The sequence below is a fragment of the Lithobates pipiens genome, unplaced genomic scaffold (genome assembly GCF_037356315.1).
Source record: "Lithobates pipiens isolate NorthernLeopardFrog02 unplaced genomic scaffold, aLitPip1_a1.2 Scaffold_8, whole genome shotgun sequence".
Lineage (NCBI taxonomy): Eukaryota > Metazoa > Chordata > Amphibia > Anura > Ranidae > Lithobates > Lithobates pipiens.
Window position 1 is genome coordinate 595,412,381 of NW_027507903.1, and position 13,555 is coordinate 595,425,935.

The 13,555-nt window shown below is 44.2% G+C and overlaps 1 protein-coding gene across 1 annotated transcript in view; it reads right to left on the reverse strand.

Moving 5' to 3' along the window:
- LOC143961250 (complement C3-like) overlaps positions 1 to 13,555 on the reverse strand; it is a 351,241-nt gene that overhangs the window by 167,890 nt on the left and 169,796 nt on the right. The window contains exons 18-19 of the mRNA XM_077470486.1: positions 9,755 to 9,866; positions 1,525 to 1,613 (exon numbers count right to left, since the gene is read on the reverse strand). Coding sequence (XP_077326612.1) covers positions 1,525 to 1,613; positions 9,755 to 9,866 — 201 coding nt within the window. The remainder of the gene's footprint in view (positions 1 to 1,524; positions 1,614 to 9,754; positions 9,867 to 13,555) is intronic.

Sequence of the window (13,555 nt, forward strand, 5' to 3'; positions counted from 1 at the left end):
GTAAGTCACAGTAAGGATTCAACAACCATCAACTACCTAAGACAGGAATCTTTGTCTTAGGTGGACTGACCCTTGAAACTCAAGTGTATGCAAGGTGTCACTTGATTCCTAAAATCTCCACAAATTATAGTTAAAATCTGCATTCTGTTCCACTTCTTTATGTTTTTTTTATCTGTGTTACATTGAACTGAATAATTTTGCCTTTGTTTGATGTATGCTGACATCTAGTGGCAATTTGTGCCACATGTTTGTGATTTGGTTTCTCTCATTGTCCTGCCCTCCCGTTTAGTGCTAGTTAATTCAGTCCTAGGTAGACCCTTACTTGTTCTTCCATGTTTCCTCAATCAGTGCTAGCTCTTCCCAGAGACAGGGTTTAGGAAAGTCAAATTGTCTTCTTACAAGACTGGAAAAAGAGTGGTTGTTAAGCCACTGTATAAAGTACATGCAATCAATCCCCTTTCTTAGAAAATGTTCAATGCTCCAGTGTCTGTGCTTTGTAAAAAATATCTCCATTACTACCTTATTTCACAGTGATGCTCGGTGCTCACGTGACTCCCTCTCCCAATCTGACAGCTACAGTTGGAGGGGCCGAGAATCCTCCGCTGATGTTATCCGGGAGGAGAGAGCGGAGACGTCAGCCTGGGAGGAGGGGAGGTGCGAGAAGTCATGTGAGCGCCGGCCAGTGCTCTGAAATCAAGTAGTAATGGGCATATTTTTTACACAGCACAGACACTGCAGCATAGAAGGTTTTCTAACAGAGAGGCTTGCATGTACTTTTTACTGTTATTTCAGCAGCAGGAGGGGGAAGCCAGGACCTGACACAGAGCTGACAGGCAGGGATAGAGGAGGGAGAGAGGACAGAGCAGAGCTGCGGATGATGGAGGCATGTAAACTGACCACGGTGTCAGGGATGGGCAGCCATGATACATTGTGGTCCGTTTACAGGGGGAAGGGTATATAGGATATATATATATATATATATATATATATATATATATATATATATATATATATATATATATATATATATATATATATATATATATATATATATAGGGTATATAGGAAGGGTATAGCCAGGCAGGATCAGCCAGGTATTTCAGATGATACAGGGGGCCAAATTACACAGCACAAGCACTGTGCTGTATAACATGCTTTAAGGGAACAGATTCCAATTTTTGTTATTAGGGTTACAAACACTTTAAGCTGTATGTGGATGGTGCCAAGTCTGCAGGTATCCATACTGTCTGGACAGACTGGGGTTCATAGAGGTATGTCAATGTATAAAGCATCATTTGAAATAGAACAAGCTGAATGGTGCTCTGTGTGACAACAAACTTTACATTTTTATACATCAGGTCCTTCATTGTAATTGATTTCCTTTTATGAACCTTAGTTTTTGTAATAAACTATCTGGACTATCTGCCTCATTTAAATGTTCTTTTCTATGAGTGGTACAGTATATGCAATACATTAACAGAAAGAGGGCATAGCAAACGTGTTAAATTTGAAAGTATCAATTACCGTTCGTTTTTGATAAGCTGACAGCCAGCACCTCCCATGTGGTGATTGAGTCCTTTAGGTATTTGTTCCTCACCTGCTGCGTGGAGACACTGATAGAAGATGAACATATGAAAGGACACAATTAATTTTTAATTATTGTTGCAAGGTTTACACAATGTTTACGCTTCAGACATTTTTATTTTACCACTTGCCGCCCGCCAATAGGCAAATGAAGGCTGCAAAGTGGTTTCAAATTCCTGACCGGACGTCATAGGACGTCCTCAAGATTTTGAGCCGCTGCGCCCCCCGGGGGCGCGCATCACGGTGATCGTTGTTGCGGGGTGTCAGACACCCTGCAACTACGATCTCGGTAAAGAGTCTCCAACAGAGACTCTTTACCACATGATCAACTGTGTCCAATCACGGCTGATCACAGTGTAAATAGGAAGAGCCAGTGATCGGCTTTTCCTCACTTGCGTCTGTCAGACGCGAGTAGAGGAGAGCTTATCGCTGCTCCTCTGACAGGGGGGGGTCTGTGCTCATCGATTATCAGCACAGCCCCCTGAGGATGCTGACACTGGACCACCAGACCATCAGGGATGCCCAGCACCAGGTGTGCCACCCTAGACCACCAGGGATGCCAGTCAGTGCCCACAATGGATGCCAATCAGTGCCCACAATGGGCATCACTGATTGGCATGCATTATTGTTTGGCACTGATTGGCATCCATCAATACAAAACAATACAATACAATGTCGCCTATCAGTGCCCATCTGTGCCACCTATCAGTGCCCATCCATGCCCATTTGTGCCGCCTATCCATGTCCATATGTGCCGCCTATCAATGCCCATTCATTCTGCCTATCCATGCCAATCCGTGCCAGCTATCAGTGTCCATGCGTGCCACCTATCAGTGCCACCTATCAGTGCCACATATCAGTGCCGCCTTATCAGTGCCGCCTTATCAGTGCAGCCCCATCAGTGCCCATCAGTGAAGGAGAAAACATTCTCATTTACAAAGTTTTGAAACTGAAACAAAAAAAAAACATATTTTTTTTTTTCAAAATGTTTGGTCTTTTTTTATTTGTTTATCAAAAAATAAAAACCGTAGAGGTGATCAAATACCACCAAAATAAAGCTCTATTTGTGGTAAAAAAATGATAAAAATTTCATTTGGTTACAGGGTAGCATAACCGCGCAATTGTCATACAAAGTGGGACAGCGCTGAAAGCTCAAAATTGGTCTGGGCAGGAAGGTGTTTAAGTGTCTGGTATTGAAGTGGTTAACATCAGAATCTAGTTTAATGGTCCTTGTTGCAGCTTTCTATATTCATCTTAAAGTGTAATACCGCGTACACACGATCGGAAATGCCTCCAGCAAAACTTAGATGAGAACTTTTTGTCGGAAAATGCAACCGTGTGTATATGCTCCATCCGTCTTTTGCTGGCAGAATTCCAGCCAGCGAAAGATTGAGACCAGGTTCTCTATTTTTCGGTCGGAAAAAGTTCCTATCCAAAAATGCGATCGTCTGTATGCAATTCGGACGCGCAAAAAAATCACGCATGCTCGGAAACAATTCGGCGCATGCTCAGAAGCATTGAACATAATTTTCTACGGCTCGTCGTAGTGTTGTACATCACCACGTTCTTGATGGTCGAAAGTTAAGAGAACTTTTGTGTGACCGTGTGTATGCAAGAGAAGTTTGAGCAGAATAGAACAAAAATAAATAAATAAAATAAAAAAAAAATCCAAGATTTTTCGGACGGAAATACTGCTCGTGTGTACGCGGCATAACACTTACTCCGCCAGCACATGTAGCTTTCACTAGTGATGGGCCGAACGTACCAGGGTTCAGGGCAGGTTCACCATGGCTAAAATTCAGATACTGAATCTGAACCCCACAAAAGTTAATAAGTGTAAATGTTATGAAACATTAATGGTCCTTTAGTTATCAAACACATGGCATGGGTGCAGGCCCTAAAGCCGGCCATTGACATATCAAAATTTGGCCGATTCAGCAGGAACTGGGTGCTTTTCAATGCAGCTTCCACTCATGATTGACGGAAAAAACAATAATGTATGGCCTGCCTTAGTGGAAAGATTGTATTAACCACTTCAGCCCCGGACCAATTTTCAGCCTAAGGACCAGAGGTCTTTTTACAATTTCGCACTGCACTGCTTTAACTGGTAATTGCGCAGTCATGCAATGTTGTACCTAAACGAAATTTGCGTCCTTTTCTTCCCACAAATAGAGCTTTCTTTTGATGGTATTTGATTGCCTCTGTGATTTTTATTTTTTGCAATATAAATGGAAAAAGACCGAAAATTTTGAGAAAAAAAATATATTTTCTACTTTTTGTTATAAGAAAAATCGAATAAACTCAATTTTAGTCATACATTTAGGGCAAAATTTATTCAGCCACATGTCTTTAGTAAAAAAAATGTCAATAAGCGTATATTTATTGGTTTGCGCAAAAGTTATAGCGTCTACAAACTAGAGTACATTTTCTGGAATTTACACAGCTTTTAATTTATGACTGCCTATCTCATTTCTTGAGATGCTAAAATGGCAGGGCAGTACAAACCCCCCCCAATGACCCCATTTTGGAAAGTAGACCCCCCAAGGAAATTGCTGAGGGGCATGTTGAGCCCATTGAATATTTTTTTTTTGTCCCAAGTGATTGAATAATGACACAAAAAAAAAAAAAGTTTACAAAAAGTTGTCACTAAATGATATATTGCTCACACATGCCATAGTTATATGTGGAATTGCACCCCAAAATATATTCTGCTGCTTCTCCTGAGTACGGGGATACCACATATGTGGAACTTTTTGGGAGTCTAGCTGCGTACGGCACCCCGAAAACCAATCACTGCCTTCAGGATTTCTAAGGGTGCAAATTTTTGATTTCACTCCTCACTACCTATCACAGTTTCGAAGGCCATAAAATGCCAAAATAGCACAAACCCCCCCCCCAAATAACCCCATTTTGGAAAGTAGACACCCAAAGCTATTTACTGAGAGGCATGTTGAGTCCATGAAATATTTTATATTTTGCCACAAGTTGCAGGAATATTACAATTTTTTTAAATTTTTGCACAAAGTTGTCACTAAATGATATATTGCTCACACATGCTATGGGCATAAGTCAAATTACACCCCAAAATAAATTCTGCTGCTTCTCCCGAGTATGGGGATACCACATGTGGGGGGACTTTTTAGGAGCCTAGGCACGTACGGGACCCCGAAAACCAAGCACTGCCTTCCGGATTTAAATATAAAATGCTACCAAAAAAAACTGTTAGCGATCGCAGGGATCAGGCCTGACTCTGCGATCGCTGTAGTTATGTGTTTAGTGTTTTGTAAGTGACAGTGATCGATCGATACTGCACTTGAGTGGGCTGGGTGGAGGGGCAAAACGCAGGTGCTAGCAGGTATCTGGGCTGATCCTGCTAACAATGCGTTTTTTTGGAACCCTAAACTGCTGGGGATGCTAGTATAGATCAGATCAGATATTGATCTGTTCAGATTCTATACCACTACGGGAGGTTTATGCTTTGCACGTGGGTGTTAGCGGTACTGGCACTAAACTAGCGCTGCCTGGGGCAATGCAGACCCTGACCCTAAAACCTAATTGATATCACCCGCCGGGTGATCAGGGGGTTAAACCTTTATTGGGTAATAAATGGTGGGTGCCCTGATGCTATAAAAAGAAAACTAACTAACCAGAGTCACCCGTAACACTTATACAGTGATCACTGGTGAAAGGGTTAACTAGGGGCAATCAGGGGGTTCAAATTTTTATTAGGTAGTATATGGGGGTCTCTGGCGCAATATAAAAACCTGACGGGGAACATAAATAACTAACTGGCTAACCAGCGTCACCAGTGACACTTATACTGTGATCGCTGGTGAAAGGGTTAACTAGGGGCAATCAGGGGGTTAAAACCATTATTGGGTAGTATATGGGGGTTCCTAGCGCTATAAAAACCTGGCAGTGAACCTAAAAAAATAGCTAGCTACCTAGCGACACTAATGACACTAATGTAGCGATCAGAAAAATGATCGCTTAGTGACACTGGCAAAAGGGGGTGAAAGGGTTAACTAGGGGCAATCAGGGGGTTAAAACCATTATTGGGTAGTATATCGGGGTACCTAGCGCTATAAAAACCTGGCGGTGAACCTAAAAAAATAACTAGCTACTTAGCGGCACCAGTGACACTAATGCAGCGATCAGAAAAACGATCGCTTAGTGACACTGGCAAAAGGGGGTGAAAGGGTTAACTCTAAGGGCAATCAGGGGGTTAAACCTTTATTGGGGGGTGGTAGGGGGCTACCCTGGACCTAACATTAACTGCACTGACACTTTTTACTGTCACAACTGACACTGAATGCAGTGATCAGTAAATAAATGATCACTGCAATCAGTGACACTGTGACTGGGAGGGGGGCGATTGGTGGGGGGGTGATTTGTGTGCCTATGTGTATCTGCATGTCAGTGTAGTGTTTGGTGCACTTACTTTCAGTCTTCTCCTCGTAGTCCGGTCAAAAAGACCACCCCGAGGAGAATGACATCACTTCCTCCCGGCCTGTGTTTACTATACACAGCGGGAGGAAGCTTCTCATTCCCCAGGAGCGATCGAGAGAGGATGGCCAGAAACGAACGGCCATCCCCTCATCTCGGATCGCTCCTGAAGCGAAACGGACCGCCACATCCAGCAGGAGGGGTCCGATCGGAGCCCCCACCCGCTGGAAGGCAAGCACGTACATGTACGTGCTTGTGCCTGTACATGCCATTCTGATGACGTACATTGGCATGCGGTGGTCCTTAAGTGGTTAAATAACATGCCTGGAAGGTGCTCTGACCCTGCCTGTGAAGTGGCACATGTGTGCAATGTACACTATATTACCAAAAGTATTGGGATGCCTGTCTTTATGGACCTTGCTTTGTGCACTGGTCTAAATCATTTGGTGGAGGGGGGTATTGGTGCAGGGTTGGGCTTGGTCCCTTAGTTCCAGTGAAGATAACTCTTAAGGCGTCAGCATACCAAGACATTTTGGACAATTTCATGCTCCCAACTTTGTGGGAACAGTTTGGGGATGGCCCCTTCCTGCTCCAACATGACTGCGCACCAGTGCACAAACAAGGTCCATAAAGACATGGATAAGTAAGTTTGGTGTGGAGGAACTTGACTGGCCTGCACAGAGTCCTGACACCTTTGGGATGAATTAGAGCAGAGACAGGCCTTCTAGTCCAACATCAGTGCCTGACCTCACAAATGTGCTTCTGGAAGAATGGTCAAACATTCCCATATACACACTCCTAAACCTTGTGGACAGCCTTCCCAGAAGAGTTGAAGCTGCAAAGGGTGGGCCAACTCAATATTGAATCCTATGGATTAAGACTGAGATGCCATTAAAGTTCATGTGCACACGCAGGCGTCCCAATACTTTTGACTATATAGTGTAGATGTTGTTGATGGGGGACACCCACACATACACAAGAGATCCCCAATTCATATTTCACAGCTGGTAATAATTTTATGATTGACCCCCCCAAAAAAACACACTAGACCCTTATTTGAGTATGACTGTACTGAATCCCAGTCATGTCTGACCATATATGTCAATATATATAAGTGTGGGTGTGTGTCTTTAAAGAGGAGTGCCACCTGAAAAAAAAATATTAAAAGCCAGCAGCTACAAATACTGCAGCTGCTGACTTTTAATAAATGGACACTTACCTGTCCCAGGGTCCAGCGATGTCGGCAGGAGATGACGAGCAATCACACGTCTCTCGGCTGCCCCAGCCGTCATCCTCTGTCAGGGAATCGGGAAGTGAAGCGTTGCGGCTTCACTGCCCAGTTCCCTACTGCGCATGTGCGAGTCGCTCTGCGCGTCTCCACTGGTCCCCGCTGTGTCCTTGGAACTGTGTTTCCCAGAATAAAATGGGGGAGTGGGGGGGGGCATCTGTGGCTAGTTATTCCCGGAAGTGGGTGCAGATACCTGTATTATACAGGTATCTGCACCCCCCGAAAAGGTGGCAATTGTGGCACCAAAGGGGGGGGCGGGTTCCGATGAGCGGAACTTCCACTTGAGGGTGGAACTCCACTTTAAGAACCCATATAAAGGGGTGAGGGGATGCTCTGGATACCTCCGCTGCCATTGTGTTCTTGCTGGGTGTCTAGCCCCTTCCTAAACTTTTAAGGAGGGGTGGGCTCCCTCCAGGCATACCTGACCTTAATCTATCCATCATTATATATGAGCTCTGACTATGAAGACTCTTAAAATGTATAGAGTACACTGAGGGGCTGTAACGAGGCCTCTGCATTTTTCCCATATATTTGCAAATGTGTGCATACTAAACCCCTTGTTTTAACGTGAACTGTTATGCCGCGTACACACGACCGGACTTTTCGACATCGATTCCGGCAGACCATTCCATCGTGTGTGGGCTGCAGCAGACTTTTGATTTGCAAAAATCCGTCAGACTTTAGAAATGGAACATGTTTCAAATTTTTCCGACGAAACTCCGTCGGACCCCGTTCCTACCGAGAAACCTGCTCGTGTGTGTGCTAGTCTCACGGACAAAAACCGACGCTAGGGCAGCTATTGGCTACTGGCTATGAACTTCCTTATTCTAGTCCGGTTGTACGTCATCACGTTAGAATCCGTCGGACTTTGGTGTGATTGTGTGTGGCCAAGTCTGTTCATTTGGAAAGTCCGTTAGAACTCTGTCAGAACTGCGTCAGAACTCCGCTGAAAGTCCGTCGGACCTAGTCCCTCGAAAAGACCGGTCGTGTGTACGTGGCATTAGACAGAAAGATCTTGTTTACTGCAGACTGCAACAGCTTTTACGTGAGCTGGGAATTTTTCTCAACATGTGTCACCCTTCCATATGATCCTTGCAGTAAAGGCCAGTTATAGGTTGGCGTGGTTGCCATTTGTTTGTCAATAAGAACCCATGCCTTCATTTATAAAAGCTGTCATTTGGCAGGAGTGAAACGAAAGGAATAGATGTGGGTGACCAGTCACATTTTTGTCGGGCATTGTTATTGACATGGATCTACATCATTGGTTGAAGTAATTGATCACTGATGTGCATCGTGGGCATTGTTTTTTATTCTAAAGAACTTGTCAAAACCTGTCTCTGTGATTATTTACACTTTTCTTTTTTCGTGAATAAGCAGGGGTACTGTGTACCACTTACTCACTCACGTGAAGGCGTGGTGGTATCTGGGTGCCTCCTTATTGTTAAAGGGTGCTTCTGGGTGGTTTGAAGGGCATAAGGTTGCTGAGGGCATGTGGCATGGTGTGGTTTAGGAAGATGGAGGAGGGGCGTAAGCTTGTCCACTTCTCTTGTCTGCTTCTTTCCTTGCCTGCCAGGCTGCATGCTTGGTTTTAAAATCTGGTGTGGATTTTTAGGGGGACCTAACTTTTTTTATTATTGGATAGGGTTTCCTATAAAAATGCAAACCAGAACTAAAGTGGGAACCCCCATGCTGTGTTGTTTTTTTTTTCCTATATAGCGGGGGATGTGATCCCGGACCATGTGACTGAATGGAGCAAGTGATTTTACTGGTTGCTAAGGACTCATAGGTGCCTGCACTACCAGTGTCATTAACAACCATTGACAGTGAGATACTGTAATTTATAATCACGGTAGTAATACTGCTATCATGCATGACATACATTTTCCACCAAATGGGTAAGGCCAGCCATAAATTTCAGCTTGCCCATTAATGGTTTGAATCTCAGCCGGTTCCTGCTGAACCAGCCAAGATTTGAATCCTGTATGGCAGTCCTAATGGCGCGTACACACTACCGTTTTTTCCATCGGAATAAACTCTGGCGGTTTTTCCGATGGAGTTCCGCTGAAACTGTCTTGCCTACACACGATCACACCAAATTCCGACCGTCTAGAATGCGGTGCCGTACAACATGTACGACGGGACTAGAAAAAGGAAGATCAATAGCCAGTAGCTAATAGCTGGCCTGTCGGAACAGCATACAGACGAGCGTTTTTCCCACTAGGTCTGTCAGAATTTTTGAAAAAAAAGTCAGATGAGGCCCACACACGATTGGAATATCCGGCGAAAAGATTCCATCTGACTTTTTCTGCCGGAAAGTCAGACCGTGTGTCTGGCCATTTGTTCCAATGCCTGATCAGCCAAGGTTTGGTCCAAACCCAAGTTAGACTCATCGCTAGTCATCACTGGAGTCTGTGACTGTATACGTCGGGAACTCACCCATTAGCATCGGGTTTTGCTGTAATTTTGATAATATTCCACAACCAACTCTCATCAAATGCACTCCGAACTGAAATGTCTTCATCCTTCATGTAATCACCTTCATTGTCACCTGGAGGGGAGGAAGCAGATTACAGGCAAAACTCAAATATATTTCAGAATAGGTATGACTTCTTCAGGGTTTAAAGAGTTTTTTTAGATTAAGTCTGCTAAGACAGTCTTTGTAGTCTGATCTCTCTGTTGTACAGTCTTTTTATTTAGCTGTAATAAGAGTCTCCAAAAAAGGTAGCATTCCTTTATGAAGCACATCACCTGCTGGTTTCAAGTTGAATGTATAAATAAGTTTAATGCGTAAATATTCCATATTTACATACCGTAATTCTGTGAATTTTTGTTGAAAAAAAAATTAAGAAAATATATACAAAACACGCAAACCATGTTCAGTGTTTTTGTTAGAAAAAAAATGTAAAAGGAATATATAAGATTAATATATTTTTTTTACGCATAATTTGGAATAATGTGGCACTACCCCTGTAGGAGTTTCTGAATTCAGGGTTCCCTACTGCTGCACAGCCAGTCACCCAGCACCTCCCTCTCTCATTTGGACACAGAAATTAGTCCTTTGGCTTGTTTTTGTTGTTTTATTATGGGATGATAACTTGGATGGGGCAGAGAATTTTGGGATGCCCAATTTAAAAATGTTCATAAAACAGAACCAGGGACAACTCCCTCCCTCCCACCTGGCTGCTTCCTCTTTCCAATCCTGCTAACTGGCATACACATGGAGACTCCCCAGGGCAAGGTTAGATGGAGACTTGGCACACTGCTGTCTTCAAGAGAAAACTGATACAGCTGTGAGTCTCCACCCTTGTCTGTCCCTCTATCGTGCTGATCTATTCACTGTCTCTTCTTGCTCTCTCCTGCTGCCCATCCGGTTAGGGTCCCTCCAACTCAACTGCCTCCTGTGGTGGGATCTATCCAGACCAGCCTCCCGAGCTCCAGCCTGAGGTAAATCCCCTCCCCGGCAGGGGTTCCTCAGGGACCACCAATAGCCTCCCTCAGCATTGCTTTACCATCAACCACCCAACTCTCCTGCTGGCATGGCTCATGTCTAGCTAAGGGCTTTTTAGTTCTCTTATATATCTTTTTCCTATATAATTTTTGAACTAATTACCTAAGTTGTGGAGGTACCCCATTTATATTAGACAAATTGGTCTCTTTTTGCCCCCAAAAAAATAAAAATTAACAGTAGTTTGAGATCCATCTCTTAAATTTGTTTTCTTTTTAGTTCTCTGCCAGGCCCCCAACCTGAGGATTGGCTATGGCCCCTAAATATTCAAGGCAACCCATCCTAGCCTCAACCCACTATATTACAGAACATTCTCCAACATTATAGAAACAGGGGGAGGCACCAGAGAGCTGCCAGGAGGAGTCATCCAGCCCTGGCCTCTAATAACCCTGACCCAGATTCAGTGACTCACACACACTAGAGGATACTACACTAATAATGTTAGAATTGAGTTCCAATGGTGGCTATGCTGTGTACCATGTCCACAGTACTGAAGATACAGACCGAAATAGAAAGCAAAATGCGATTTTTAGGTGCAAGGAACTATCAGAAAGGAAAAAAACTTTATTGTATTATTAAAAATAAGATTTTTTTTCAAATACTGTATAGGTCAACATGACAAAGTTAAAATAATTTTTGTTAAAATAGAAAATGCAAATTGTTAACCCACTTACAAAACAATAAAAACATGGTCATTAGGAAAAAACACCTCCAAACACACACACACACACATGCATATAACAAACCCCAATCTCAATATGTTATGACTAACTACAAACTACAGCATATGTATAGTATAGCATAATCTTACTAGCATTATGCTGAATGAGGGTGATTTTGTCTTGACACATTTCGCAGCACAGCTTCTTCAGGAGGAACAGAGCATGTTGGGTTCAACACGTTATCATGGGAGAGAGGGAGGTCACTGAGGAGCCAAAGGCAATCAGTTCATACGTACCCATGTGCCCAATAAAACGATGATAATTCCGATCAGGTCCAAGAAGGAGAAGGCCCCACACTTAGCCCTTGTACACACGATCGGAGATTCCGACGACCAAATCCGTCTGAGTTATTCCGACGGATTAATTCCGGACCAGGTCCGGAAGTGATGTTGCATACACACGGTCGGACCAAGTTGTCGGGATTTGCGGTTGCCAAGAATGTGGTGACGTAAGCCGTGTACGGCGGGCCTACAAAAGGGAGGTTCAGCACCACGTCCGACACCCTTTGGGCTCCTTCTGCTGATCTTGTGTGTATCGCGTGTTAGTAGAAGTTTGGTGAGAGACGATTCACGCTTTTCAGATCAGTGATTCAGATCGCTACTGCTCTTCGGTTTCTGCTTGTCTTTGCGTATCTGATAATCAGTGCGTGCAGTCAGTAAGTATTTGTTTCTCATTGTGGACTATATCTTGGTATAGTACACTTTGATTTGCATTTCTTACTTTCAAAAGATTTTATTTTACGATAAAGGCACTTACATACATATAACAGTATATAAACAATCTGCAGCAGGGAGGGCCCGCTGACACAATGTAAGTAATGAAAACAGGAGACATTAGTGAAAGACAGACAATATCAAAAGGGTACAGTCGGCATGCCCCTCCTCATCAAGGGGCTAAATAAAAATAGAGGTAAACAAAGGGTGACCCCCCAGGGAGAGCCCACCAAATAGAACCGTTAGGGGTAGCACCCAGGAGCCCCCATCCCGACACCCCTAATAGGGAACTTGCTGTGCCAGGATGGGGGAGTATCCTCCCAGGCCCCCCCCTCTCAGAGGGATAAAGAAGTTGATGGACCGTCCGCAGTGGGCACCGCAACATTAAATTGGACTGTACGGTGAACCTGTCAATTACAGCTCTGTTGAGCAAACCAAAAACTTAGAACGTCTAGAAGGACAGAGAAAAGAAGAGAGGAGGAGAAGAGGAGGACAGAGGGGTAAGGGGATGTAAGCTATGTCCTGAAAGGGTGGAAGGTTATAGCGGGAGAATGTTTAGCATTCAATGTAAGAGGGGGCGCTTTAGGGGTGAGGTCTGGTCACTAGAGGAGAGCCTGGGGGTACCCCAGGCAGCAGAGAGATTCCCATGTAACGGGCCCAAGGGTCCCACACCTTTCGGAATTTAAGTGTGGTATCTGACAGAATACCTGACAGTTTTTCTTGGGACATTATCCACGATATCTTCCTCTTAACTGCGAGGAAGGAGGGTCTGGGTTGCTTCCATGCGGAGGCAATCGCAATTTTGGCTCCTAATAGGATAAAATAAGTTAGTTTCTGAGTGTTACCAGACAGCAAAGGAACAGGGGCATTGAGTAACGCAACCTCTGGAGTTCTCGGAACCCGGCAGCCTGTGACTAAGTAAATCAAGTTGAAGATTTTAGTCCAGAACGATCGAAGCCTAGGGCATTCCTACCAGATGTGGATCATGGAGCCACGAAGTTGGCACCCCCTGAAACATAAGGGGTTAGCCGTGGGGTATATTTTGGCTAGCCTGACTGGAGTGAGGTACCACCTGGTTATCAATTTGATGCTAGCCTCCATTAGTGAGGTGTTTTGGATCCCACGAAAGGATCTGGCTAGGGCCAGCTGCCAGGTTTCAAGACTGCCAGAGGTCTGGAGATCAGATTCCCATGCCCTCATATAGGGGGATTTGCCCGTTGGGGAAGTGAGAGCCGCATAGATCACTGAAATACCACCCCTCTGCTCCCCGATCCTACCACACCAGGCTTCATATTCA